The sequence below is a fragment of the Coregonus clupeaformis genome, unplaced genomic scaffold (assembly GCF_020615455.1).
Source record: "Coregonus clupeaformis isolate EN_2021a unplaced genomic scaffold, ASM2061545v1 scaf0139, whole genome shotgun sequence".
Classification (NCBI taxonomy): domain Eukaryota; kingdom Metazoa; phylum Chordata; class Actinopteri; order Salmoniformes; family Salmonidae; genus Coregonus; species Coregonus clupeaformis.
In genome coordinates, this window is record NW_025533594.1 from 281,117 (window position 1) to 307,500 (window position 26,384).

General features: G+C 48.9%; 1 protein-coding gene across 1 annotated transcript; it reads right to left on the reverse strand.

Annotated features, from left to right (window-relative positions):
• Nucleotides 1-378: 378 nt before the first annotated feature.
• LOC123483505 (dual specificity testis-specific protein kinase 2-like) lies at nucleotides 379-25,299 on the reverse strand. The gene is made up of 11 exons (XM_045213692.1): nucleotides 25,112-25,299; nucleotides 23,813-24,502; nucleotides 7,568-7,689; nucleotides 7,021-7,069; nucleotides 6,493-6,639; nucleotides 6,275-6,357; nucleotides 5,540-5,630; nucleotides 5,157-5,240; nucleotides 1,939-2,025; nucleotides 1,142-1,768; nucleotides 379-798 (listed from the first exon to the last, which is right to left on the reverse strand). The coding sequence occupies exons 2-11, from the start codon at nucleotides 23,996-23,998 to the stop codon at nucleotides 379-381; spliced, it is 1,896 nt and encodes a 631-aa protein (XP_045069627.1). The 5' UTR covers nucleotides 23,999-24,502; nucleotides 25,112-25,299.
• Between the last annotated feature and the right edge of the window lie 1,085 nt (nucleotides 25,300-26,384).

A 26,384-nucleotide genomic window follows, 5' to 3' on the forward strand; every position in this document is an offset into this window, starting at 1 on the left:
AGTGACACACTGTAATTATCAAAAGGCTCTAGGTCAACAACCAATATATAAGACCTCAGATTAATAACCACTTCTGATTTCCCATTATGCTTCTCCCTTGTTACTCCCAATACAACCACCAGTGTCCCCACAACATCCTCAATCACACACACACACACACACTAGAAGAAAATAATTCATTCACACACAAAGGCAAGCTGTTCATCCACTTCAGGTAGTAGTAGTAATCATCTTCATCATCAACATCATCATCAGCTCCCCAGTTCCTAATAGTAATAATAAATAGTAATAGCATCACTGAACAGTACCAGTCAAAGTCTCAGTAATGTCACTGGTGTTGTTGTTGTTGGTCAGCCAGCCCACTAGGGGGAGCCCTCCCTAAGTCTGTGCCTCCGGTAGGGGCAGCCCAGGAACGCAAGGCGCGGTCGGAGGAACGAGACCATTCGACCCGCAACAAAGCAGTCCCTTGGTTGCCGTGGCAGCTGATGCTTCACCGATGCCGCCCCCGTTGAGGTTCCGGTAGGGTCGCCCGGGCGGTACGCGGCGAGGGGTCGGCGCCCCCTTCATGCACACGGACGGAAAGCTCAGACCAATCAGACAACAGCCCGGACAGGAAATTACCTCATCTTGCTCAGGGGCGGGGCCAGCAGGGGGGGCCGGGATTGCGGCGTGGTAGCCGCTAGCCCTCCAGCCAGTCGGACGGCCGACGACCACCGTCGCCGAGCCGTTGTTGTTGTCCAGACGGGGAGAGGAGGGAAGGAGGGGGGCGTTGGAGACTGGGTTACCCCAGCCGTTAGGCTGCAAAAAATAGGGAGGAACAGGACGAGGCTGGGTGTAGGAGAAGACTCCCTTGTGTAGGGACATCACCCTCTAGTGTGTCAGGAGACCTGCTGCAGTCCATAGGCTCCCCCAGAGAAAAACCTTCCTCCTCTTCCTCTTCCAGAGACACCATGCCCAGTTCCAGAGGCAGCCCTGAATCATCTGACACATCCTCCACCATCCCTCCCTTCTCCTTCCTCCTTTCATCCTCCACCATCCCTCCCTTCTCCCTCCTTCTTTCATCCTCCACCATCCCTCCCTTCTCTCTCCTCCTTTCATCCTCCACCATCCCTCCCTTCTCCTTCCTCCTTTCATCCTCCACCATCCCTCCCTTTTCCTTCCTCCTTTCATCCTCCACCATCCCTCCCTTATCCTTCCTCCTTTCATCCTCCACCATCCCTCCCTTCTCCTTCCTCCTTTCATTCTCCACCTCCTCTACCTCCTCTTCCTCCTCTTTCCCCAAGCTCTGCAGGTCGGGGTCCCGGAGGAGGGCGAGGGTGTGCCCCTGCTTGGGGGTGCAGGGGAGGGACTGGCAGCGTCGGGGGGGCCCGCGGAGGAAGAGGTTCACCCTGAGGGGGGGAGATGCGCAGGGGTCAGGCTGCTGGGGGAGGGTGAAGGTCAGGGAGATGACAGACTTGCTGGGGGTGTCGTAAAGCTTGATGCGGCCCCCGTTCAGGTCCTGCCGCAGGGAGAAAGGGTTGACCCGTGCCGGGGTGCCTAGAGGGGGCGTCGTTGGGGGAAGCATGTCCGACTGGCTCCGTGACAACCGCTGGTCGCCGGGGCGACAGGGGGAACTCCGTCGTCGGTAGGGGCTGATGTGGACGGTAGCGGGTTCTGAGGAGAGATAATCACCCAGAGGGATGACCGTCTTCCTCTCCTCCTCTCCTCTCTCCATCCCCTCCAGCAACACCACTATCTCGGAGAACGAGGGACGTATCTTTGCATTCATCTGAGAAAGAGGGAGAAACAGAGTGAGGGGAGCAGGAAGAGTGTAAACAGTGCCTACTTTTTGGAATGTATGGTCGTTTTAGGTTGTCAATCTATGTATTTATAGTAAGTATGTACACAGAGTCATGGATGCATGCAATTATTATGTCAGTCTGTCAGTCTGTATCTTACATTGCAGCAGAGGACTGCAAGGTTGAGGAATGGTGCTGGACAGTCACCGACCAGGTTCTCAAAGGCATCCACGTCTAGTCCAAAGTCCTGCACACACAGAGGATCATCATCATCATCATCTTCTTATGTAGCCAACTAGCTGTCAATCAGTTTGTCTGACTAGGTTTAAAAACATACATGTTGTAGTTCTCCATAGTATCCACTAGATGGAGACATACACTGTGAAAGGTATCCTCAAAAGGGGAACTGACAGCATTTTAGTAACATGAAGTCTTATTAAAATCTATTTATATACACCCCCCAGGAAGAATGACACTGTTTTTTTGTTTTACATTTTCTGACAAGCGAGCACTTGGATATGGTCATTTTCACGTTTTCATAAATTCTTAGAATGTTTGAGAATTACATACACTACCAGTCAAAAGTTTGGACACGCCTACTCATTCAAGGGTTTTTCTTTATTTTTACATTGTAGAATAATAGTGAAGACATCAAACCTATGAAATATCACATATGGAATCATTTAGTAACAAGTCAAACAAATCAAAATATATTTTATATTTGAGATTCTTCAAATAGCCACTATTTGCCTTGATGACAGCTTTGCACACTCTTGGCATTCTCTCAACCAGCTTCATGAGATAGTCACCTGGAATGCATTTCAATTAACAGGTGTGCCTTCTTCAAAGTTAATTTGTGGAATTTCTTTCCTTCTTAATGCGTTTTAGTCAATCAGTTGTGTTTTGACAAGGTAGGGGTGGTATACAGAAGATAGCCCTATTTGGTAAAAGACCAAGTCCATATTATGGCAAGAACAGCTCAAATAAGCAAGAGAGAAACAACAGTCCATCATTACTTTAAGACATGAAGGTCAGTAAATATGGAACATTTCAAGAACTTTGAAAGTTTCTTCAAGTGCAGTCGCAAAAACAATCAAGCGCTATGATGAAAATGGCTCTCATGAGGACCGCCACAGGAATGGAAGACCCATAGATACCTCTGCTGCAGAGGATAAGTTCATTAGAGTTACCAGCCTCAGAAATCGTAGCCCAAATAAATGCTTCACAGAGTTCAAGTAACAGACATCTCAACATCAACTGTTCAGAGGAGACCGTGTGAATCAGGCCTTCATGGTCGAATTTCTCCAAAGAAACCACTACTAAAGGACACCAATAAGAAGAAGAGACTTGCTTGGGCCAAGAAACACGAGCAATGGACATTAAACTGGTGGAAATGTGTCCTTTGGTCTGGAGTCCAAATTGGAGATTTTTGGTTCCAACCGCCGTGTCTTTGTGAGACGGGGTGTGGGTGAACGGATGATCTTAAATAAAGGTTCAATAAAATAAAAAAATCCCTGCATGTGTATTTCCCACCGTAAAGCATGGAGGAGGAGGTTTTATGGTGTGGGGGTGCTTTGCTGGTGACACTGTCTGTGATTGTAGTGAAATTCCCAGCCTTTGAAACCGAAACAGTGCTTCCTGAATGGGTGGAGGCAGCAAACAATGTACTAGGCCAGCTGTGATTTACAACCTGATAGTAATATTTTTTGGACTACCAATGTATTGGTGAATTATATTAATTCATTGAACTGCATCCATCTATTCTGCCAACAATGCCTTAGTCTACGTCATGGAATTTGGAGTAAAATAGAACCTACGTTTAAAACCTGGTTGGTTTTGTAGCATAAACTGGGAATTTGATATTTTTTACTGATATTATGATTGTCTGTTTGTTTCATATCTGCAAAGTAGTTAAAACGCTGTCAGTTCCTCTTTAAACCTCACATGCAAATGGGACTGCTGCCCTGCACTGCAGTGATTAAATATTCAAGTCTTTCACTGCATTTACATGTGATAACTTGCAGTAAGGGAAGGGATGGCACTTATCTTCTGGGTCAAAGTGGAAAAGAATAGTTCACCGAACATTGTTATATGGTGCTGTTTGGCTGCTGTAGACATGGTTATATGGTGCTGTTTGGCTGCTGTAGACATGGTTATATGGTGCTGTTTGGCTGCAGTAGACATGGTTATATGGTGCTGTTTGGCTGCTGTAGACATGGTTATATGGTGCTGTTTGGCTGCTGTAGACATGGTTATATGGTGCTGTTTGGCTGCAGTAGACATGGTTATATGGTGCTGTTTGGTTGCTGTAGACATGGTTATATGGTGCTGTTTGGCTGCAGTAGACATGGTTATATGGTGCTGTTTGGCTGCAGTAGACATGGTTATATGGTGCTGTTTGGCTGCAGTAGACATGGTTATATGGTGCTGTTTGGCTGCTGTAGACATGGTTATATGGTGCTGTTTGGCTGCAGTAGACATGGTTATATGGTGCTGTTTGGCTGCAGTAGACATGGTTATATGGTGCTGTTTGGCTGCAGTAGACATGGTTATATGGTGCTGTTTGGCTGCAGTAGACATGGTTATATGGTGCTGTTTGGCTGCAGTAGACATGGTTATATGGTGCTGTTTGGCTGCTGTAGACATGGTTATATGGTGCTGTTTGGCTGCTGTAGACATGGTTATATGGTGCTGTTTGGCTGCAGTAGACATGGTTATATGGTGCTGTTTGGCTGCAGTAGACATGGTTATATGGTGCTGTTTGGCTGCAGTAGACATGGTTATATGGTGCTGTTTGGCTGCAGTAGACATGGTTATATGGTGCTGTTTGGCTGCTGTAGACATGGTTATATGGTGCTGTTTGGCTGCAGTAGACATGGTTATATGGTGCTGTTTGGCTGCAGTAGACATGGTTATATGGTGCTGTTTGGCTGCAGTAGACATGGTTATATGGTGCTGTTTGGCTGCAGTAGACATGGTTATATGGTGCTGTTTGGCTGCAGTAGACATGGTTATATGGTGCTGTTTGGCTGCTGTAGACATGGTTATATGGTGCTGTTTGGCTGCAGTAGACATGGTTATATGGTGCTGTTTGGCTGCAGTAGACATGGTTATATGGTGCTGTTTGGCTGCAGTAGACATGGTTATATGGTGCTATTTGGCTGCAGTAGACCTACTGGGGTTGTACAGTGGTGGTGAAAGGGTTGGATTAAGGGTTTGTTCATACACTGTCAGTTTGTTGTGTGATAGTATGAAAGCATTGATTTAGGGTTGTGTGATCGTGAAAAAAGGAAAAACATTGGTTAACTGTGTGTCTGTTATACACTGTGGGGTTGGGTGTGTGTGTGTGTGTGTGTGTGTGTGTGTGTGTGTGTGTACCTCAGTGCGAGGTAGGAAGTCCGGATCAGCCTCTATCCGGGCGATGATCTCACATAGGATGATTCCATAGGCAAACACGTCCACCTAGGGGTCAGAGTCAGCCAATCACCTCTGATAAATAATATCTCACTTGAAATATTCACAATAATACACTTTGAAAGAGCCTGGTCATTTGCTAGCAACATACATATTAACAAGACCCACTAGACACAACCAGAAAAACACAGAAGGGAAATGTAACAGTTGTCTTTCCAGATTGCATTATAACATAGTATTATTGCATTATATTACTGTGTTTACTTCCTCTCATTATGCACTGGGATCAGATGACTCTTATAACATCATGAGATAGCAGCCAGGAAACAGTAGAGTACTGTTAGTACCTTTTCATCATAGACCTCCCCTCTCAGCACCTCCGGGGCCATCCAGTAGGGGGAGCCCACCACGGCCAGAGGCTGCTTATCAGCCCCGTCACTGCAGGAGAGGAAAACAGAATAGAATGTACAACAATGTATTTGACTTGCATTCATCTAGACTAGGTTATATGTGCAGTCATGGTGGGAATATGGTGAGCCAGTCATATAGTCTTCCTGTAGGCTGGGGGACTTTCTCACAGCACTAACCTGTAGTCTGGGGGACTTTCTCACATTACTAACCTGTAGTCTGGGGGAATTTCTCACAGCACTAACCTGTAGTCTGGGGGACTTTCTCACAGCACTAACCTGTAGTGTGGGGGACTTTCTCACAGCACTAACCTGTAGTCTGGGGGACTTTCTCACAGTACTAACCTGTAGTCTGGGGGACTTTCTCACAGCACTAACCTGTAGTCTGGGGAACTTTCTCACAGCACTAACCTGTAGTCTGGGGGACTTTCTCACAGCACTAACCTGTAGTCTGGGGGACTTTCTCACAGTACTAACCTGTAGTCTGGGGAACTTTCTCACAGCACTAACCTGTAGTCTGGGGAACTTTCTCACAGCACTAACCTGTAGTCTGGGGGACTTTCTCACAGCACTAACCTGTAGTCTGGGGGACTTTCTCACAGCACTAACCTGTAGTCTGGGGAACTTTCTCACAGTACTAACCTGTAATTTGGGGAACTTTCTCACAGCACTAACCTGTAGTCTGGAATCTTCTCTGCCAGACCAAAGTCTCCCACTACTGCAGTGAACACACCATTCTCACAGCGCACCAGACAGTTCTATGAGAGAGAGAGAGGAGAGAGAGGGCATATGAGTGTATGTGAGAGTCAGTGGGAGATGAAACGAACAATTCATGCAAAATGAAGTGAAGGGATGTGTTTCTGTGTGGTACCCTGTATGCTACTATCTCCTACCTTGGAGGTGAGGTCTCTGTGGAAGATGCCCTTGCTGTGGAGGTACTGCAGCCCGCAGGCGATGTCCTGAGACAGGCCCATCCTCACCGACCACGACAGATACCTGTCACTGTCCAGCAGCTGCTCCAGGTTACCCCCGTTGATGTACTGTGGGTAACCATGACAACAGCACACACACGCGTCAATCACCTCACACAGTTCATGAGATTGAGTCCATTCCAGACACACAGATTCTGTGCACGCCTGCCTGCACATATTACATTTTCATTAACCCTACACTAAATTGATGTGGTTCCTGAGACGTTAAACATTTCCATAGGCATTGTAAGGACCTAATATTCTGTAGAGGCCTTAGCCTATGTTCTTTGCAGGCATTTGCAGAATTTAATTGAAATGGAATGCAACCCGTCTCTTCTTACTTGCTATGGCCCATGCATGCAGTCAATTATGTTACCAATGGACACTATTGTCTCTGGAAGATAAAACGCAAGGATTCCCCCCAGAGAGACAGAATCAGGATGAGCTCACCTCAGTTAGAGCATGGAGCTGGCCCTCATGCACACACACTCCCAGGAACCTGAGCAGAGAGAGGGAAAGCATTGAAAACATCCTAAATACATCATATATACTGCTAAAAACAACAATGCAATGTCTTCAAAATGGAAGAGAGTTTGTGTGTGTCTGTCCTCTATCTGATAATGGTTGCAGCAGTTTACTAGCTAGTTTTATGTTTGTCTTTCTTTCCAGATTTAGCAGTAAAAAAAAAGAAATACTAGCCAGTTGTGTTTTCCCTTGGGGGGGTGCTGTTGAGCGTTGGTTTAAGTTCTACCCACAGCAAAGGTAGACTACTACAGACACAACAACAACAACAACAAAGATTATAATAACTAACCCGTTCCATCTGCGACAACAACACAGTGCTACTACCAATGGGTCTGAGTGAGGGTGAAAGGGTGGTTGTGCAATATGCACCGCACATAGCCAAGTGTGTACATTAATGCGTTGTACATTGTACACATGTACTGTACATGCAATGTGTGTGTGTGTGTGTGTGTGTCTTTCTGTCTAGTCATACCCCAGTATATTGGGGTGGCACAGCCGGTTCATGAGCTGCACCTCCCTGAGCATGTTAGCCTTGTTGCTGGCCAGAGTGTTCATCTTCAGGGCCATCACCTGGCCTGTGATCCTGTGCTGCACCTGCAGAGGGAGACAGAGAGCAACACCACTTCAGACAACCATAGAGATGAGGTGAGAGAGAGGACTGGGTGATATTCACTAGAAACAACCATAGAGATGAGGTGAGAGAGAGGACTGGGTGATATTCACTACACAACCATAGAGATGAGGTGAGAGAGAGGACTGGGTGGTATTCACTAGACAACCATAGAGATGAGGTGAGAGAGAGGACTGGGTGGTATTCACTAGACAACCATAGAGATGAGGTGAGAGAGAGGACTGGGTGGTATTCACTAGACAACCATAGAGATGAGGTGAGAGAGAGGACTGGGTGGTATTCACTAGACAACCATAGAGATGAGGTGAGAGAGGACTGGGTGGTATTCACTAGACAACCATAGAGATGAGGTGAGAGAGAGGACTGGGTGGTATTCACTAGAAACTAAATGGAAGAAAGTGGAAAGAAACAGGGAGGGACTAACTTGAACTTGGCATTATGGACAGTATATAAATATAAAAGGTGTGTACAGCAGTAGTTATATAGGATGAGCCATGACTAGAATACAGTATATACATATAAAGTGGGTAAAACAGTATGTAAACATTATTAAAGTGACCAGTGTTCAATGACTATGTACATAGGGTAGCAGTCTCTAAGGTGCAGGGTAGAGTACTGGGTGTTAGCTAGAGCAATGACTAAAGTTCAGGGCAGGGTACTGGGCGGAGGCTAGTGGTGACTGTTTAACTATCTGATGGCCTGGAGATAGAAGCTGTTTCTCAGTCTCTCTGTCCCATCTTTGATGCACCTGTACTGTCTCCACCTTCTAGATGGTAGCGGGGTGAACAGGCCGTGGGTCGGAGGGCTGAAGTCCTTGATGATTTTCTTGTTCATCCTGTGACACCGGGTGCTGTAGATGTCCTGGAGGGCAGCCAGTGTGCCCCCGGTGATGCATTGGGCTGACCGCACTACTAGAGAGCCCTGCGGTTGCGGGACGGTGCAATTGCTGTACCAGGCAGTGATACAGCCTGACAGGATGCTCTCAATAATGCATGTATAGAAGTTTGTGAGGATCTTAGGGGCCAATCCGAATTTCTTCAGCCTCCTGAGGTAAAAGGGGCACTGTTGTGTCTTCTTCACATTTGACATTTTAGTCATTTAGCAGACGCTCTTATCCAGAGCGACTTACATTTAGTGAGTGCATATTTTTTATTTATTTTTCATACTGGCCCCCGTGGGGAATCGAACCCACAACCCTGGCGTTGCAAACGCCATGCTCTACCAACTGAGCTACACGGGACTACACCACACGGTCTGTGTGAAGGGACCAATTTTAAGATTGTCAGTGATGTGCACGCTGAGGAACTTGAAGCTTTTGATCGTCTCCACTGTGGATCGTCAATGTGGATGGGGCCCTGCTCTCTATGCTGTCTCCTATAGTCCACGATCAGCTCGTTCCTTTTGTTGACGTTGAGGGAGAGGTTCTGTTCCTGGCACCACTCCGCCAAGGCTCTCACCTCCTCCCTGTAGGCTGTCTCATTGTTGTTGGTAATCAGGCCTACCATTGTTGTGTCGTCAGCAAACTTGATGATTGAGTTGAAGACTTGCATGGCCACGCAGTCATGGGTGAACAGGGAGTACAGGAGGGGGCTGAGCAAACACCCCAGTGAGGCCCCCGTGTTGAGGATCAGCGTGGCGGAGGTGTTGTTGCCAACCTTTACCACTTGGGGTCGACCCGTCGTCAGGACGTCCAGGACCCAGTTGCACAGGACGGTGTTCAGACCCAGGGCCCTGAGCTTAGTGATGAGCTTGGAGGGTACTATGGTGTTGAAAGCTGAGCTGTAGTCAATGAACAGCATTCTTACATATAGGTATTTCTCTTGTCCAGGTGGGATAGGAACACAACCCAGGAGTACGATGAAGTTGCCTCTTCCTATACTGATCTAAGATCAGTTTAGAATTTCCCCCCCTTACTGGTCTAGTATAGGGTTTGAGGAGGGCAAGCTGATCCTAGATCTGTGCTTAGGGCTATGGAAACTTCTACCTGAAGTCAATTCTATTTCATTCCTTATTGAAAGTGCACATAGAACTGTCTCTACAGTATTTACTGATGGAGCAGCAGGATGATTTAACATGGAGAGAGGAGCTTTACAGGCAGACAGACCAGAGGTGAGGAGATACATCATAGTAGATCTGGTAGTGTGTGTGTGTGTGTGTGTAAAAGAGGGAGGGAGAGAATGGGGGAAGAGAAAGAGGTGGTGGATGTGTTACGTGTTAGTTGCCATTAGTGTGTAAGTGTTATATACGTACTAGCGTTTGACCTGAGTTAGGGTCAATGATTGGTTGTAGACCTATGGGTCAATGATTGGTTGTAGACCTATGGGTCAATGATTGGTTGTAGACCTATGGGTCAATGATTGGTTGTAGACCTATGGGTCAATGATTGGTTGTAGACCTATGGGTCAATGATTGGTTGTAGACCTATGGGTCAATGATTGGTTGTAGACTTATGGGTCAATGATTGGTTGTAGACCTATGGGTCAATGATTGGTTGTAGACCTATGGGTCAATGATTGGTTGTAGACCTATGGGTCAATGATTGGTTGTAGACCTATGTGTGGCATTGTGCATCTGCACCTGTCAGACTGTGTGTGTGTGGGTTGGTTCTTCTATCCTTGTGGGGACCACATCCCCATGAGGACAAAGGATATTCAAAGGCTATTTTAAGCTTAGGGGTTAGGTTTAGGGTTAGAGTTAGAATTAGGGTAAGGGGGTAGTGGTTAGGTTTAGGGTTACAGGTTAAGGTTATGGTAAGGGTTAGGAAAAATAGGATTGGGAATGGAAATTAATTTTAGAATAGATGAACATAACACTAATAGGCTTTCTGGATTTCCCATCAGCCCTCTTGATCTGCACAAATCCAGGGTGCCAGCACTGTGACATCACAGACACAGACAAGCCTCAGCCTCTTAAACACACACACACACACACACCAGTACACACACATCAGTACACACACATCAGTACACACACAACCTCCAAACAAACACCCTCAAACACTTTCAAGCAAAAACCCATCCGTCAACTATTAAAACGTAAACCCATATGACGTGGGACTAAAACATGGGCTTTAAAACTATTTCCATTGCAAAGACCAACGCAAAACAGTGTCAGCTTTAGTATCATTGACCTGTATTCTAATTTAGATTTTACATTTTAGTCATTTAGCAGACGCTCTTATCCAGAGCGACTTACAGTTAGTGAGTGCATACATTATTTTGGGTCTCCCGGTCGCGGATTCGAACCAGGATCTCTAGTGGCACAGCTAGCACTGCGATGCAGTGCCTTAGACCACTGCGCCACTTGGGAGGCTAATCAATCATGCACGGTGAATGATGCAAGAACAGGATGTTGACAAGCCAATCAAACGATTGGTGAATATTAACTATTGACGGCATGAGAGTTGTGTCATTGATCAAGAGAGTCACTCGTGTGATGCATATGGCAAGTTGAGAATCAGGTCTAGTGAACAGCATTAAACATAGTATTCCTCCCAAATATCACCCTATTCCAATCACTGTGTGGTGCACAACTTCCTGCTTAAAGAAATCAACGACAACAAAATGCTAATCCACCAAGACTGTTTCCACTGGCGCTTTCCAATTGCAGTTTGAGCATGCCTCAGGAAAAACTAAAGAGACGTGGATGACCAGCAACCCAATGTTGAATGGTTAAAATGAAGGTTAAGATAGGGTTAGGTGTTTGGTTAAGGTTAGGGATTAAGGTTAAGGTTAGAAGTCCCCTTAGTCTCTCTCGCAAGCGTCAGTGGAGGGCGTCATTTTTGAAAGAGCCAATCGTGTCAGCCTTGCCAGATTTGAATTCGATTGTCGTTGATGTCTGTTATAAGGATGTTGCCCCACACTATGCATGAGGTCATAATACATATTTAACCTTTTAAATGTTTAATCTCCAAGTTCAGGTTTATGACTAACTGAATAAACACTTCCCACTCTGACAGTATGATGATAACACCATTTGGAAGCAAAGTACAACCTTTACATACTGGGAAGTGCAAACACACACACACACACACACACACACACACGAGTACAAAATAAAACACACCCAGTTCCACCCATAGCTGATGTCACTAACCTACAGAGGAAGGAAATCAAGGCTGTTATCCAAGACAAACTGAAGTGTGCAAACAAACGAAAGGTTGGACTGTATTTGCAGACCCACCTAACTAGAAAGAAAGAGGGGAGTTCAGACCCACCTAACTAGAGAGAGAGAGGGGGGGAGTTCAGACCCACCTAACTAGAGAGAGAGAGGGGGGAGTTCAGACCCACCTAACTAGAGAGAGAGAGAGAGAGAGAGAGAGAGAGAGTTCAGACCCACCTAACTAGAGAGAGAGAGAGGGGGAGTTCAGACCCACCTAACTAGAGAGAGAGAGAGGGGGAGTTCAGACCCACCTAACTAGAGAAAGAGAGAGGGGCAGTTCAGACCCACCTAACTAGAGAGAAAGAGGGGGGAGATCAGACCCACCTAACTAGAGAGAGAGAAGGGGGAGTTCAGACCCACCTAACTAGAGAGAGAGAGGGGGGAGTTCAGACCCACCTAACTAGAAAGAGCGAGGGGGGAGATCAGACCCACCTAACTAGAGAGAGAGAGAGAGAGAAAGGGAGGGGGGAGATCAGACCCACCTATCTAGGGAGAGAGGGGGGAGATCATACCCACCTAACTAGAGAGAGAGAGAGGGGGAGATCATACCCACCTAACTAGAGAGAGAGGGGGAGATCAGACCCACTTAACTAGAGAGAGAGAGAGGGGGAGATCAGACCCACCTTACTAGAGAGAGAGAGGGGGAGATCAGACCCACCTAACTAGAGAGAGAGAGGGGAGATCAGACCCACCTAACTAGAGAGAGAGAGGGGGAAGATCAGACCCACCTATCTAGAGAGATAGAGAGGGGGGAGATCAGACCCACCTATCTAGAGAGAGAGAGAGGGGGGAGATCAGACCCACCTATCTAGAGAGAGAGAGGGGGGAGATCAGATAGACCTAACGAGAGAGAGAGAGAGAGAGAGGGGGGAGATCAGACCCACCTAACTAGAGAGAGAGAGTGGGGGGAGATCAGACCCACCTAACTAGAGAGAGAGGGGGGGATCAGACCCACCTAACTAGAGAGAGAGGGGGGGGATCAGACCCACCTAACTAGAGAGAGAGAGAGAGGGGGGAGATCAGACCCACCTAACTAGAGAGAGAGAGAGTGGGGGGAGATCAGACCCACTTAACTAGAGAGAGAGAGAGAGAGAGAGGGGGAGATCAGATCCACCTAACTAGAGAGAGAGAGGGGGGAGTTCAGACCCACCTAACTAGAGAGAGAGAGAGAGAGAGGGGGAGATCAGACCCACCTAACTAGAGAGAGAGAGAGAGAGGGGGAGATCAGACCCACCTAACTAGAGAGAGGGGGGGAGATCAGACCCACCTAACTAGAGAGAGAGAGGGGGGAGATCAGACCCATCTAACTAGAGAGAGAGAGGGGGGAGATCAGACCAACCTAACTAGAGAGAGAGAGAGGGGGAGATCAGACCCACCTAACTAGAGAGAGAGTGGGGGGAGATCAGACCCACCTAACTAGAGAGAGAGAGAGAGAGAGAGAGGGGGAGATCAGACCCACCTAACTAGAGAGAGGGGGGGATCAGACCCACCTAACTAGAGAGAGAGAGGGGGGAGATCAGACCCATCTAACTAGAGAGAGAGAGGGGGAGATCAGACCCACCTAACTAGAGAGAGAGAGAGAGGGGGGAGATCAGACCCACCTAACTAGAGAGAGAGGGGGGAGATCAGACCCACCAAACTAGAGAGAGAGAGAGAGAGAGAGAGAGAGAGAGAGGGGGGGGAGATCAGACCCACCTAATTAGAGAGAGAGAGAGGGGGAGATCAGACCTACCTAACTAGAGAGAGAGGGGGGAGATCAGACCCACCTATCTAGAGAGAGAGAGTGGGGGAGATCAGACCCACCTAACTAGAGAGAGAGTGGGGGAGATCAGACCCACCTAACTAGAGAGAGAGGGGGAGATCATACCCACCTAACTAGAGAGAGAGAGGGGGGAGATCAGACCCACCTAACTAGAGAGAGAGAGGGGGGAGATCAGACCCACCTAACTAGAGAGAGAGAGGGGGGAGATCAGACCCACCTAACTAGAGAGAGAGAGAGAGAGAGGGGAGATCAGACCCACCTAACTAGAGAGAGAGAGAGAGAGAGGGGGGAGATCAGACCCACCTAACTAGAGAGAGAGAGAGAGAGGGGGAGATCAGACCCACCTAACTAGAGAGAGAGGGGGGAGATCAGACCCACCAAACTAGAGAGAGAGAGAGAGAGAGAGGGGGGAGATCAGACCCACCTAACTAGAGAGAGAGAGAGGGGGAGATCAGACCCACCTAACTAGAGAGAGAGAGTGGGGGGAGATCAGACCCACCTAACTAGAGAGAGAGAGAGGGGGAGATCAGACCCACCTAACTAGAGAGAGAGAGTGGGGGGAGATCAGACCCACCTAACTAGAGAGAGAGAGTGGGGGGAGATCAGACCCACCTAACTAGAGAGAGAGAGTGGGGGGAGATCAGACCCACCTAACTAGAGAGAGAGAGTGGGGGGAGATCAGACCCACCTAACTAGAGAGAGAGAGTGGGGGGAGATCAGACCCACCTATCTAGAGAGAGAGAGAGGGGGGAGATCAGACCCACCTAACTAGAGAGAGAGTGGGGGGAGTTCAGACCCACCTAACTAGATAGAGAGAGAGGGGGGAGTTCAGACCCACCTAACTAGATAGAGAGAGAGGGGGGAGTTCAGACCCACCTAACTAGATAGAGAGAGAGGGGGGAGTTCAGACCCAACTAACTAGATAGAGAGAGAGGGGGGAGTTCAGACCCACCTAACTAGATAGAGAGAGAGGGGGGAGATCAGACCCACCTAACTAGAGGGAGAGAGAGGGGGGAGATCAGACCCACCTAACTAGAGAGAGAGAGAGAGAGGGGGGTGATCAGACCCACCTAACTAGAGAGAGAGGGGGGGAGATCAGACCCACCTAACTAGAGAGAGAGAGGGGGAGGAGATCAGACCCACCTAACTAGAGAGATAGGGGGGGGGGGGGAGATCAGACCCACCTAACTAGAGAGAGAGGGGGGAGATCAGACCCACCTAACTAGAGAGAGAGAGAGGGGGGAGATCAGACCCACCTAACTAGAGAGAGAGAGAGAGAGAGAGAGCGAGAGAGAGGGGGGAGATCAGAACCACCTAACTAGAGAGAGTGGGGGGAGATCAGACCAACCTAACTAGAGAGAGAGAGGGGGGAGATCAGACCCACCTAACTAGATAGAGAGAGAGGGGGGAGATCAGACCCACCTAACTAGAGGGAGAGAGAGGGGGGAGATCAGACCCACCTAACTAGAGAGAGAGAGAGAGGGCGGAGATCAGACCCACCTATCTAGAGAGAGAGGGGGGAGATCAGACCCACCTAACTAGAGAGAGAGAGAGGGGGGAGATCAGACCCACCTAACTAGAGAGAGAGAGGGGGGGAGATCAGACCCACCTAACTAGAGAGAGAGAGAGAGAGGGGGAGATCAGACCCACCTAACTAGAGATAGAGAGAGAGGGGGGAGATCAGACCCACCTAACTAGAGAGAGAGAGAGAGAGAGAGAGATAGGAGATCAGACCCACCTAACTAGAGAGAGGGGGGAGATCAGACCCACCTAACTAGAGAGAGAGAGAGGGGAGATCAGACCCACCTAACTAGATAGAGAGAGAGGGGAGATCAGACCCACCTAACTAGAGAGAGAGAGAGGGGGGGGAGATCAGAGCTTAGAGAATGAAGCGCTAAAGATCATTAAGCACAATGGAATGTAGACCTGGCCAATATAGAAAACAATAAATGCTTTCACCATAGGCAAATACCATACTGGGGCTCAGGAATCTAATGATTTTAATGAATGGTCATTTGACTGTTCTATAGGCCTATATTAGCCTAAGCAGAGTTGTACATTGATGTTGTGTATCAGTAAATGTACTGTATCGTGGCCCAGCGAACACATTGATGTTGTGTATCAGTAAATGTACTGTATCGTGGCCCAGCGAACACATTGATGTCGTGTATCAGTAAATGTACTGTATCGTGGCCCAGCGAACACATTGATGTTGTGTATCAGTAAATGTACTGTATCGTGGCCCAGCGAACACATTGATGTTGTGTATCAGTAAATGTACTGTATCGTGGCCCAGCGAACACATTGATGTTGTGCATCAGTAAATGTACTGTATCGTGGCCCAGCGAACACAATGATGTTGTGTATCAGTAAATGTACTGTATCGTGGCCCAGCGAACACATTGACTGTCATGTTAATAGTCTGCGGTGGTGGTGGGAGATGTAACGACATGGGCATTTGCATTTATACCACAGCCATTGACCCTGGGGTTTGAAAACAAACACACACTGATGTGCTCACCATCACACCTTCAGTTCACAGTGAAGTTGTTATAGTTTAATTTGAAGATGCACACACTGTAAACACACATACATACAGAGACACAGAAACACACACACACACACACACACAGGCGGAGAGGTAATCAGCTTAGTCTGAGCAGTGAGATTGACCTGTCCTCCTGTAATCACACAGTCCTCTCCTCCTCTCTGACACACTGAGACACACACCTCCCTGGAGCCCCCTCATAGGACACTACAGAGGGAGACATACTGTATACACACATCCCCATGCATATAAACACACACTAAGAATCTTAAGACTAGTTCACACACACACACACACACCCACACAAACACACACATAGTGTACACACCCACAACCAAACACACCCTTAGGTCCAAGATCATATTCACTGATTTATGGAGATAGTGGTCCTCCATCAATGGTGATGTAGCCTACGTGTATGTGTTCTGTGTGTGTGTGTGCTGTGATGTACACGTGTGTGCTCTGTGTGTGTACGTGTGTGTGTGTGTGTGTGTGTGTGTGTGCATGTGTGTGTTCTGTGTTTACCTGAGCGATTCACACCTCTTTTGTCATGTCGAGACCTTTTGTTAGTGTATACTGAAGCGGTCACTAAGAAGTAGGCTAGATCCAGTTTGTATATTTTCTATAGGCTAAGCTACAGCCATGTATGTTGCTAGTAGCCGGATAATGGACTAAAGAGCCTCCCGTTACTCCTTATAGTCCAAGGGCCTTAATACATGTTCTATTTAGAGGCGAATTGGCTCTGGCAGCCAAATACTCCATCTAAACGTGAATCGATTCTCAATTGCGGTACGGTTCTAGAAACATAAATCCCTTTACTTTCATGTCACATCAAAAATAATTTCAAATGCAAAATACACACTAAATGTACACTGTTTTAACACAGTTGCAGCCGACAGTATATTTTCAGTGACAACACCGTTTGTGGCGTCAGTCTTCCGTTTACACACAGGGGTTCGGAGACGCAGATAGTTAAATAGTACAGGTAGGGAACTCGTCTTCCAGTAAACAAGCGCTGTAACATGGATATATGGCCGTGTGGGAGCCAGAACCCTAATCCAATAAAGGTGTGTATCAATTTAACCTTTTTATTATTATTATTATTATTGCTCGCTGATAAGGAGGTCCTTATGCTTCCTAAACCGTACAGCAAGCGATGGGTGTTAAAGCTGCAATATGTAACTTTTTGGGGTGACCCGACAAATTCACATAGAAAAGTGAGTTATAGATTTTTCATTCACATTGAACGCAAGTCTAAGAAGCTGTAGATCTGTTCTATGTGCGGATTTCTATGCTTCCCGTTATTAAGTTTCGTTTTTGCATCTTTTACTTTCGGTTTTGTCACGAGCTTCAAACAGCTGAAAATACAATTTTGTGGTAATTTAAAATATATTTCACAACGGTTTAGATGGTACAATGCTTCTCTACACTGAGTGCTTGTTTTGTCACAAACGGAAATTAGGCGAACTATTAGAATTTTTGCAACCAGGAAATAGCGGTTAACAAGACTGCCCCCTACAGAAGACGCCTTCATCCAATAGTTTATGTGTAACGTAATGGAACTGAGAGTCATGATCAAGGGCTTTACTAATGACATGTGTCTCTCAGGTGGTCAGTCATCTATACTGAGGACAACAATGTTACGATATCTGCCTTCAATAGCCCAACATATTGTAATGACCCAGCTGGGTCATAAAGTAAAAGAGAGACGGGCACCAGGTGTACAGGCAGAACACAGGTTTATTCCTGAATGGGCTATTGTTCAGGCCACAACCCACGCCGCTAAACCTCGAACATACACAAATAGAACATGTCAAATCAAGGGTCCCGAACAGAAGAAGAGAGATGAGACCGTAACCCCTATTTAATCATTCCAAAACCCCGCGGGATTACCCATCATACCCCCCAACCTTTCCATCTGTCCTGGCATATTTAACCCCTGCTAGTACCCATGAGAACGATAACACATCCATGAACACAGAACACAATACAGGGTCGTTACATAGCCCCCTCCTTTCTAAACCCTAGCCCCTAGGGTTACAAAACAAAATCCTTAAAACGACCCGGAGGTCGCATCAGTCTCTTGTGCCTCCCATTGACTCTCACTGGTGGACCCCCAGAACACTCATCTGCCCCAATGTCATTTCCAGCACCCCCGAAGAGGCAGCCCCCGTCCCAGGCTCAGCTTGCACTAGAGTCTCCTCGCTAGACTGTCCCCGTGTGCTCACATCAGAGTCCTCACTTCCATTCCCTACCGTTTTCCTCCCTCTGTAGGGGCGCCAATCGGTCCCGGTGGACCACCACCTTCCTGCCCCGTGGGGAACCTCCACCCGGTACGTCACCTCCCCCACTCTCTCTATCACCAGGCACGGCCCCACCCAGGCACTGTCCAGCTTTGGGCACCGCCCCTTCTTGCGCGTGGGGTTGTGAAGCCACACGCGTTCTCCCGCTCCAAAGTGCCTCCCCCTAGCGCGTGAGTCATAGTGGCGCTTTGGCGCATTCCCTGCGTTCTCGAGTTGCTCTCTTGCGAAGGTGTGAGCCGCTTCTAACCGGTTCTGCAGTCGACGAACATAGTTCGGGCCAGGCAAAACCCCGTCGTCGTTATCAGGAGGGTGGCCAAACGTCAGTTCGGCTGGAGTGCGCAACTCACGACCTAACATTAGTAGCGCTGGGGAGCACGCAGTCGATTCCTGAACAGCCGACCTACATGCCATGAGAATAAACGGTAAGTGGGTGTCCCAATCTCTCTGGTGTTTTGAGGTAACGATAGCCAGCTGTTGTGCTAATGTTCTGTTAAATCTTTCCACCAGCCCATCACTCTGGGGATGAAGCGGAGTAGTGCGCGTCTTCTCCGCGCCTAACCGTCTACACAACTCTGAGAACACCCGTGACTCAAAGTTTCTCCCCTGGTCGCTGTGTATAGACTGTGGCACCCCGAACCGACTGATTATTCCCCCTACCAATGCATCAGCTACTGTTTCTGCCTCCTGGTCTGGGAGAGCGTAAGCCTCTGGCCACTTGGTGAAGTAGTCCATAGCAGTTAGAATCCACCTGTTACCGCTGTCTGTGGTTGGAAACGGTCCAACTATGTCTACCCCCAGTCTCTCCATGGGCTCCCCTACTGGGAATTGTTGTAGGAGGGCGTGTGACTGACCTGGAGGTCCTTTCTTAGCAGCACACTCATCGCACTGCCTGCAAAAGTCCTCCACATCCCTCCTGTGCCTGGCCCAATAGAAGCCTTTACGTACGCGCTTTAACGTTTTGGAGACCCCAAAATGCCCTGCGCCTACTCCACCGTGAAGCTGCTGTAACACGCTCCCTTGCAGCCTTTTGGGAACCACTACCTGCCACGTCATTTCTCCAGTAGCTGGCTTTTTCCACCCCCTCTGGAGCACTCCCTCAGCCACTCTAAGGACTGAGAATTTAGCCCAGAGTCCTTTGGTGACTGGTGATAGAGGCGCTACTTCCCCCCATGGAGGTCGTCTTCTCTCTTCCACCCACCCCAGCACAGGACGCAGCTCTGCGTCCTCCTCCTGGCGACGCCTCCACTCCCCGACGTCCACAGCCTCAAGCTCCCGGCACTCTGTCACCCTCAGCTGACTCACCGTGGCGGTGACTCCCTCCTCCATGCACAGTTCCCTCTCTCGCTCCACCCGTTTGGCGCAGTACCCACAGCCGTCCTCAGCACACGGGCGGCGGGACAAGGCGTCTGCATTGCTGTGGCGAAGGCCGGCCCTGTGCTCCACCTGGAAGTCGTAGGGTTGCAGCTCCTCCAACCAGCGGGCGATCTGACCCTCTGGCTCCTTGAAGGAGAGAAGCCACTGCAGGGCGGAGTGATCCGTCCGCACCACAAACGGCAGGCCCCCAGGTAGTACTTGAAATGGCGTACTGCTGCCACGACAGCCAAAAGCTCCCTCCTTGTCACGCAGTAGCGTTTTTCAGCCTTATCAAAAGTTCTGCTGTAATAAGCTACTACGTGCTCCCCGTCAGAACCACGCTGAGCCAGCACGGCCCCCAAGCCCTCATTGCTTGCATCGGTGTCCAGAATAAACGGACGGTTTGGGTCTGGTGAGGACAGGACAGGGGCCTCCACCAGGGCACGTTTGAGGGCCTCAAACGCCCGCTGGTGCTCTTCGGTCCACTGAAAGACAGTGTCCTTCTTGAGAAGGTGGTTCAAAGGAGCTGCTATCCCCGCAAACCCTTTCACAAACCTACGATAGTAGGATGCCAGACCCAGGAAGCTCTTAACCTCTTTTTTTCCCCTTGGAATTGGCCACCCCTCACAGCCTCCACTTTGTCTGGCAACGTGCTGATACCCTCACCACCCAGCTGATGACCCAGGAACGCCAACTCCCTTTGCATGAAATGGCACTTTTCCGGGTGTAATTTTAGCCCCGCCCCGAGATCCTCTCCAGCACTCGCCTAAGTGCCCCCAGTGCCCCCTCAAACGACGTGCCGTGTACCAATATGTCGTCTAGGTACACGACACACTCGTCTCTCGGAACCCCCGCCAGCACTCTGTCCATGAGCCTCTCAAAGGTGGCAGGAGCATTACAAAGCCCGAAGCACAGCACCTTGAACTGCCAATGGCCCCTATCCGTGGAGAAGGCCGTTTTTCACGTGCCCCAGGCGAGAGGGGCACCTGCCAGTAGCCACTGCGCAGATCAAGGGAAGAGAACCACGAGGACCCTCTGACGTGGTCTAGCGACTCATCGATCCTCGGTATGGGGTAAGAGTCTTTAATGGTGACAGAATTTAGGCCCCTGTAGTCCGCACAAAACCTAAGTTTACCCCCTTTCTTAGGCACCATGACGACCGGCGCGGACCACGGGCTATCTGATGGCTCAATGAAATCAGCCCGCAACATGTCAGCAATAGCTGTGGCTGCTGCTTCCCTCTTGGCAAGGGGAATGCGACGGGGCCGAATTTTAATGGGTTGGTTGTCCCCAGTGTCGATGTCGTGCTGAACCAGGTGCGTTTGCCCTACCTCATCTTCCCCCCAAGCGAAGCTATCTTTAAAGTCAAACAGCAGCTGCTTTAATTGTCTCTGTTGTCTCTCGTCCAGACCTTGACAGTTTTTCAGCCACACAGCCTCAACGGCGTTGATAACTTCCTCCTTCCCCCCGTCGGGCTGATGGGGTGAAGGAGCCAGTGTGTTTTGGGCTACTGGGATGCCTGTGCTTGCACCATTATGGGGAGTGAAGGTCGTTGCCGCCGGAGACAGCTGCTGGGATGGAACAACGACCAAGGGAGCAGCCGGGACGACCAGTGGAGTTTCGGCAAGCTTGGAGGAAGACGGAGGGACAGCCCTGCCCCCTGCTGGCCCTCCCCGAGGCGACATTCCCACTGTGGGCCCCCCGACAGCCTCAAAGTGCCCGAAGCTAAGTCCAACTGAGCCCCACAGTTTTTCAAAAAGTCCATTCCCAGTATACAGGGGTCCTGTACCGCTGCTACCCACACCGGACACCCCACAGTTCTCCCCCCACAGTCACAGACACCCGACACTTCCCTAACATGGGGGCTAGCTCCCCCGTGACAGTCCGTAGCTGGACAAGGGTCGGCTCCACCCGCACCCCAACAGGTAGTATGTCTGGTCTCACCAGGGGTTACTGTAGAGCCCGTGTCGACCAGGGCCAAACATTCCACCCCCTCTACCTTGACGATGACATTGCAGAAGTCCCCAATGGTGGTACGTCCCACCACAACTACCGGACTAGGAAACACGGTGGCAGCTACACCCTGGGGAAGCAGGTCCCCACCCTCTTGCCTGCACTGCTGGGTACATCTTCTGCTTACTGTGGGTTCGGGGGCGGAGGAATGGGCCCGCGCTGCCCCCTGCGCGAGAACCCGCTGTCGTTTCCCTGTTGACTGGAGAATCTGCCACACTCCCGCTGAATGTGGCCAGTCTGGCCACAACCCCAGCAGACAATGGAAGTTGAGCTGACACTGCGATGTTGTCTGGAGCCCTTCTCAATGACAAGCGAAGCGGTCTTGACTAACCCTCCCAACTCGTCGACCCACTCTGGTTTGGTGACCCCCCGGCACCCCGGCCGCCGCTGCTCTCACCTCTGGTTGACTGGCAACCTCCACTCTCACTCCCTCACCCCCAGATCAGCTCCCTCTTCCTGGCTATCTCCACTGCAGCCCGCAGAGATGCTGGGTCCGACATCTGCACATGCTTACCCAGTTCGGTGGGGGAGAGCGCTCTAATGAAACTGTCCCGTGCCAGCTCGTCTTGCACCCCAATCGACATATTTGCATAAGCCCGCCTGGTCAGGCTCAGAATATCACTTGCCAACGCCTTTAATGATTCCCCCTGAAGTCTCTTTTTGTTATTCAGTTCAATCCGCAGCATGTTGGGCTGTGCATCGCTGCCAAACGGCCCCCCAATGCCTCCACTAGCGCACCGTAGTCGCCCCTCTCGTCCGGGGCTAGCGTTAGCAGGCATTCCGACGCCTCCTCTGACAGGCTCAGGGCAAGCTGTAACCCTTTCGTCTCGTCAGACCACCTCCGGCTCTAGCCAACAACTCGAATTGAGTGAAAAAAACTTCCCATTTACCTTGTCCATTGAACTTTGGAAGTTTAGCCGCTACCGTGGCTAATGGCAATAGGGCGCTGCCATCTCTGTTTACATAAGGAGGTCCAGCCATTTCCGCACGCGGTGACGTCGATATCTCCGTCGCCGTGACGTCTGTTCTGGTCGAGCGGTTTGAAGGAAAACCCGCCCGTTCTGCCATCTTGCTGACTGACAATTTAACTCCCGCCATGTGGCTCTCCAGCTCTTCTACAGCCGTCATCGCCTGACCCTCCCGACCGGGTACACCCGAGCCCACAACGGCCACTTTGTCCGACTCTTCCTTAACTTTCCGCCTCGCCCCGATCATCCTGACCGTAGATGCGAGTCACGCTAAAGCTAACCACGGCCTATACTGAAACAGCTAACTCGCCTAATCTCGATCTATCCCGTCGTTCGAAAGCACTTCTGACACCAATGTAATGACCCAGCTGGGTCATAAAGTAAAAGAGAGACGGGCACCAGGTGTACAGGCAGAACACAGGTTTATTCCTGAATGGGCTATTGTTCAGGCCACAACCCACGCCGCTAAACCTCGAACATACACAAATAGAACATGTCAAATCAAGGGTCCCGAACAGAAGAAGAGAGATGAGACCGTAACCCCTATTTAATCATTCCAAAACCCCGCGGGATTACCCATCATACCCCCCAACCTTTCCATCTGTCCTGGCATATTTAACCCCTGCTAGTACCCATGAGAACGATAACACATCCATGAACACAGAACACAATACAGGGTCGTTACAATATTTTACGGTGTGTGACATATACACCTGTATATTATGATGAACCTTGTGTAGCAACTAGCAAGCTGGACTTGAGGAGGTGATGCCCCTGGTTAAAGGGTGGGAACACTACTACTCCCTGTGCCATCAAGGTTCAGACCTCATGGCTCATGGCAGAAGTAGTAGTATGCTGCATACAATGAGGCTATACATTTGGGATTGTATATATATATATATATTTTAAACATTGCAATAGAATATCATACAGTGATGAAAGAACTGGTTTTGATAATAATCTGGATTGAAGACTCACCTTGAAGACCTCTGAAAAGAACCCAGACCCGATCTTCTCACAGACGAAGTCATCGATGCGCGCGAGGCTGGAAACAGCGCTCCGCAGTGCCCGGTAAGACGATGGCCGGATCCGATTGGGCGCGTGAATACGGTGGAGCAGGGGCTCCTTAGCAGCTTCCAGGTCGCTACTTTCGTCGTGCTCCATCACAGCGGTGCTTTCATAGAGAAACACGGGCACGTTTAAACCGCAGTCCGGGATCCACGCGTGGTTCCCATTTTATCGGAATGACAAACGTCCTCCCTCGTGCTAGGGGATTAATTGGTTGTTGAAACCCCGATAGAGACCACGTGTCGGCTGTTAAGGTCCTGATAAATCAAACGTGAAAATGCATAGCCTTTCCCTTCTCCTCACTAGATCAGCATCGCCATCAGCTCGTCTCCCTTTCTCTCTCTACTCATTCAGTCGTCTTGCGGAATCCAGCGTTCGGTGCGTGAGGAGGCTTGGTTCACTTCGTCATCTCGTTAACGGATGATGCAGGCACTGAACGGTACCGTTGTCGCTGCCGACCGTGGAGGAGGAGGGGGGCGGAGGTGCATGCAGCCGGTTTCTTCTCCTATAGCCAGCCTACCACGATGTCTCTCAGTCGGTGCTGGCTCGTCCTAGCGGCGATGGAGCCTATTGCTTCATGCAAAAAGGCCACAGCTGTCACTGTCAGGGAGAGAAGGAAGTCGTTTAAGAACAGCCTATTTGCTATAGTTTATGAACTGATCTGTTGTCATCATCCAGGTCAAAGGGAAAACCTTGAAATATAGTCAGCTCTTGTTAATTTGTCGATGGCAATGAATGTGCATGTTTCAGCACCACCTCATTGCAATAGCCTATTCTGAATCTGATCGGCTACAATTAATCAACACTCGCTACATTGTAGCCTATCAATATTCCCGATCCTACAGGGTGTTTATGGGATACAATGTTGCTCTCGCTGTAGCAGACGGCCGCTACTAAAGCACCTTGTGAGGCGATAAGCCATGCCCTCAGCTACTCGCTCACCTCCCCTTGATAAATACAGCTGATGAATTAAGCTGACAAACAGCGAAATGATAAATTGCTGCAAGACAGATCAGCTAAATAAAACGAGCTTGATTGCACTTTCCATCAGACGTTGAGAACCCCGTATTGCACATGTATCGATTTGAGATCTCTGTAACGGTAATAATGGAAGAGCTCGCTCAGAATACAACCGTAAATTCATTACCGGGGATTGCTGCCTGGATGATCGCTATAATGGCCGAATAAGCCGGATATTCAACGGTTTACCTGTCTTTGCAAAGCAGTATCGGATGATGTAGGAATTGTGTCGGCCTCTCGATCAAAACAGTCACTACCAAATAATCGATCGTTGCAATAACTTCAGATGGTCTATCGACGGTAAATCTACCGTGGATTTAGATCCGTTTCTTGGTCTGATCCCCGGTGCCGTCGATCTCTCGACCATAATGATAACGTTCTCTAGAACCGCTTCTAAACGAGCTCTCTGATTGGACGAGACACTGGGCGGGGCCTGAGAGAAAAGAACGTGAAGCGGAAGTGTCACTGCAATGACATTTTTTTTCTTTCTAATATTGTATTATTCTGCTACACTGTGACACTGACATGCTTTTACTGTACACGCTGTAACTGGGAGAAATGGTGCCCCTAGCTGAAAACCCCAATGATGAGCACACAATACTGCAGATATGCAAACCTATGGTCAGATTAAAGATTATGGAAATCAATATGTTTCTAAGCAAATTCATACTCTTGACATTAAAGCAAGTTGCAGAATTGGCAAGCTCATTTTAATAAAACATATTTTATTGCATATTTAACTGTTGGGATGTCAGTGTACACCATTCATTATCCATTCAAAACAATGCGCTTCTGTATAGGCTGCATTTTTGCTTATCTTTGCACATAAAAACCTTAGGCGACAGGACAAAACAAAAGCACCATAGCTTCCACCAGGATGCAAAACATTATCCTTCTGACCATGACAAATTCCCCCGACCATCCACGTCAGTTTGTAATGAGCACATCAAAGTCTGACAGCTCAGAATGAAATATAATTCTAATGCCGCGTAAAAAACAACTGGGTCTAGAAAGATTTATCCCAGTCGGAGCTCGTTTTTTCAGAGTTCCCAGTTGTTTTGAACGCACTTAGGTCGGAAGTCGGAGATTTCCGAGTTCGCAGTTCCGAGTTCCCAGTAGTTCTGAAGGCGGCATAATTCCACGGCCCTGAGTGATGACGGCATCTTATTATGGGACTGGTGTGTGCGTGGTGAATGATGACATCATTGCGTGATTTCATTCTGATGCGCAACACTCCGATCTGTGATGATTCAGTCACAGGAACCAAATAGAATACAAAAACAGAGACTTAATCGACTAGCTCAGGTTCTCCATTTCTCTCTCATTCATAGATCTGAACAGCACACAAGCTTTTTAATGACAACTGGCCATTATGCTATTGATAAAATGTAATTGGAGCAAATCCACCCCCTGGTGGTGAAATTGGAGAAGACACATTGACAGCAGAAAAGATTAGCCTACA

What these genes read in the sequence shown, in the direction of transcription:
- LOC123483505 (XM_045213692.1), bottom strand. Translation starts at nt 23,998, where the DNA reads ATGGAGCACGACGAAAGTAGCGACCTGGAAGCTGCTAAGGAGCCCCTG. An exon ending in ACTTCCTACCTCGCACTGAG is followed by an intron (nt 2,026 to 5,156) that starts GTACACACACAC and finishes CTGTGTGTGCAG; the next exon opens with GACTTTGGACTAGACGTGGA. An exon ending in TTGCAGTCCTCTGCTGCAAT is followed by an intron (nt 1,769 to 1,938) that starts GTAAGATACAGA and finishes CCTCTTTCTCAG; the next exon opens with ATGAATGCAAAGATACGTCC.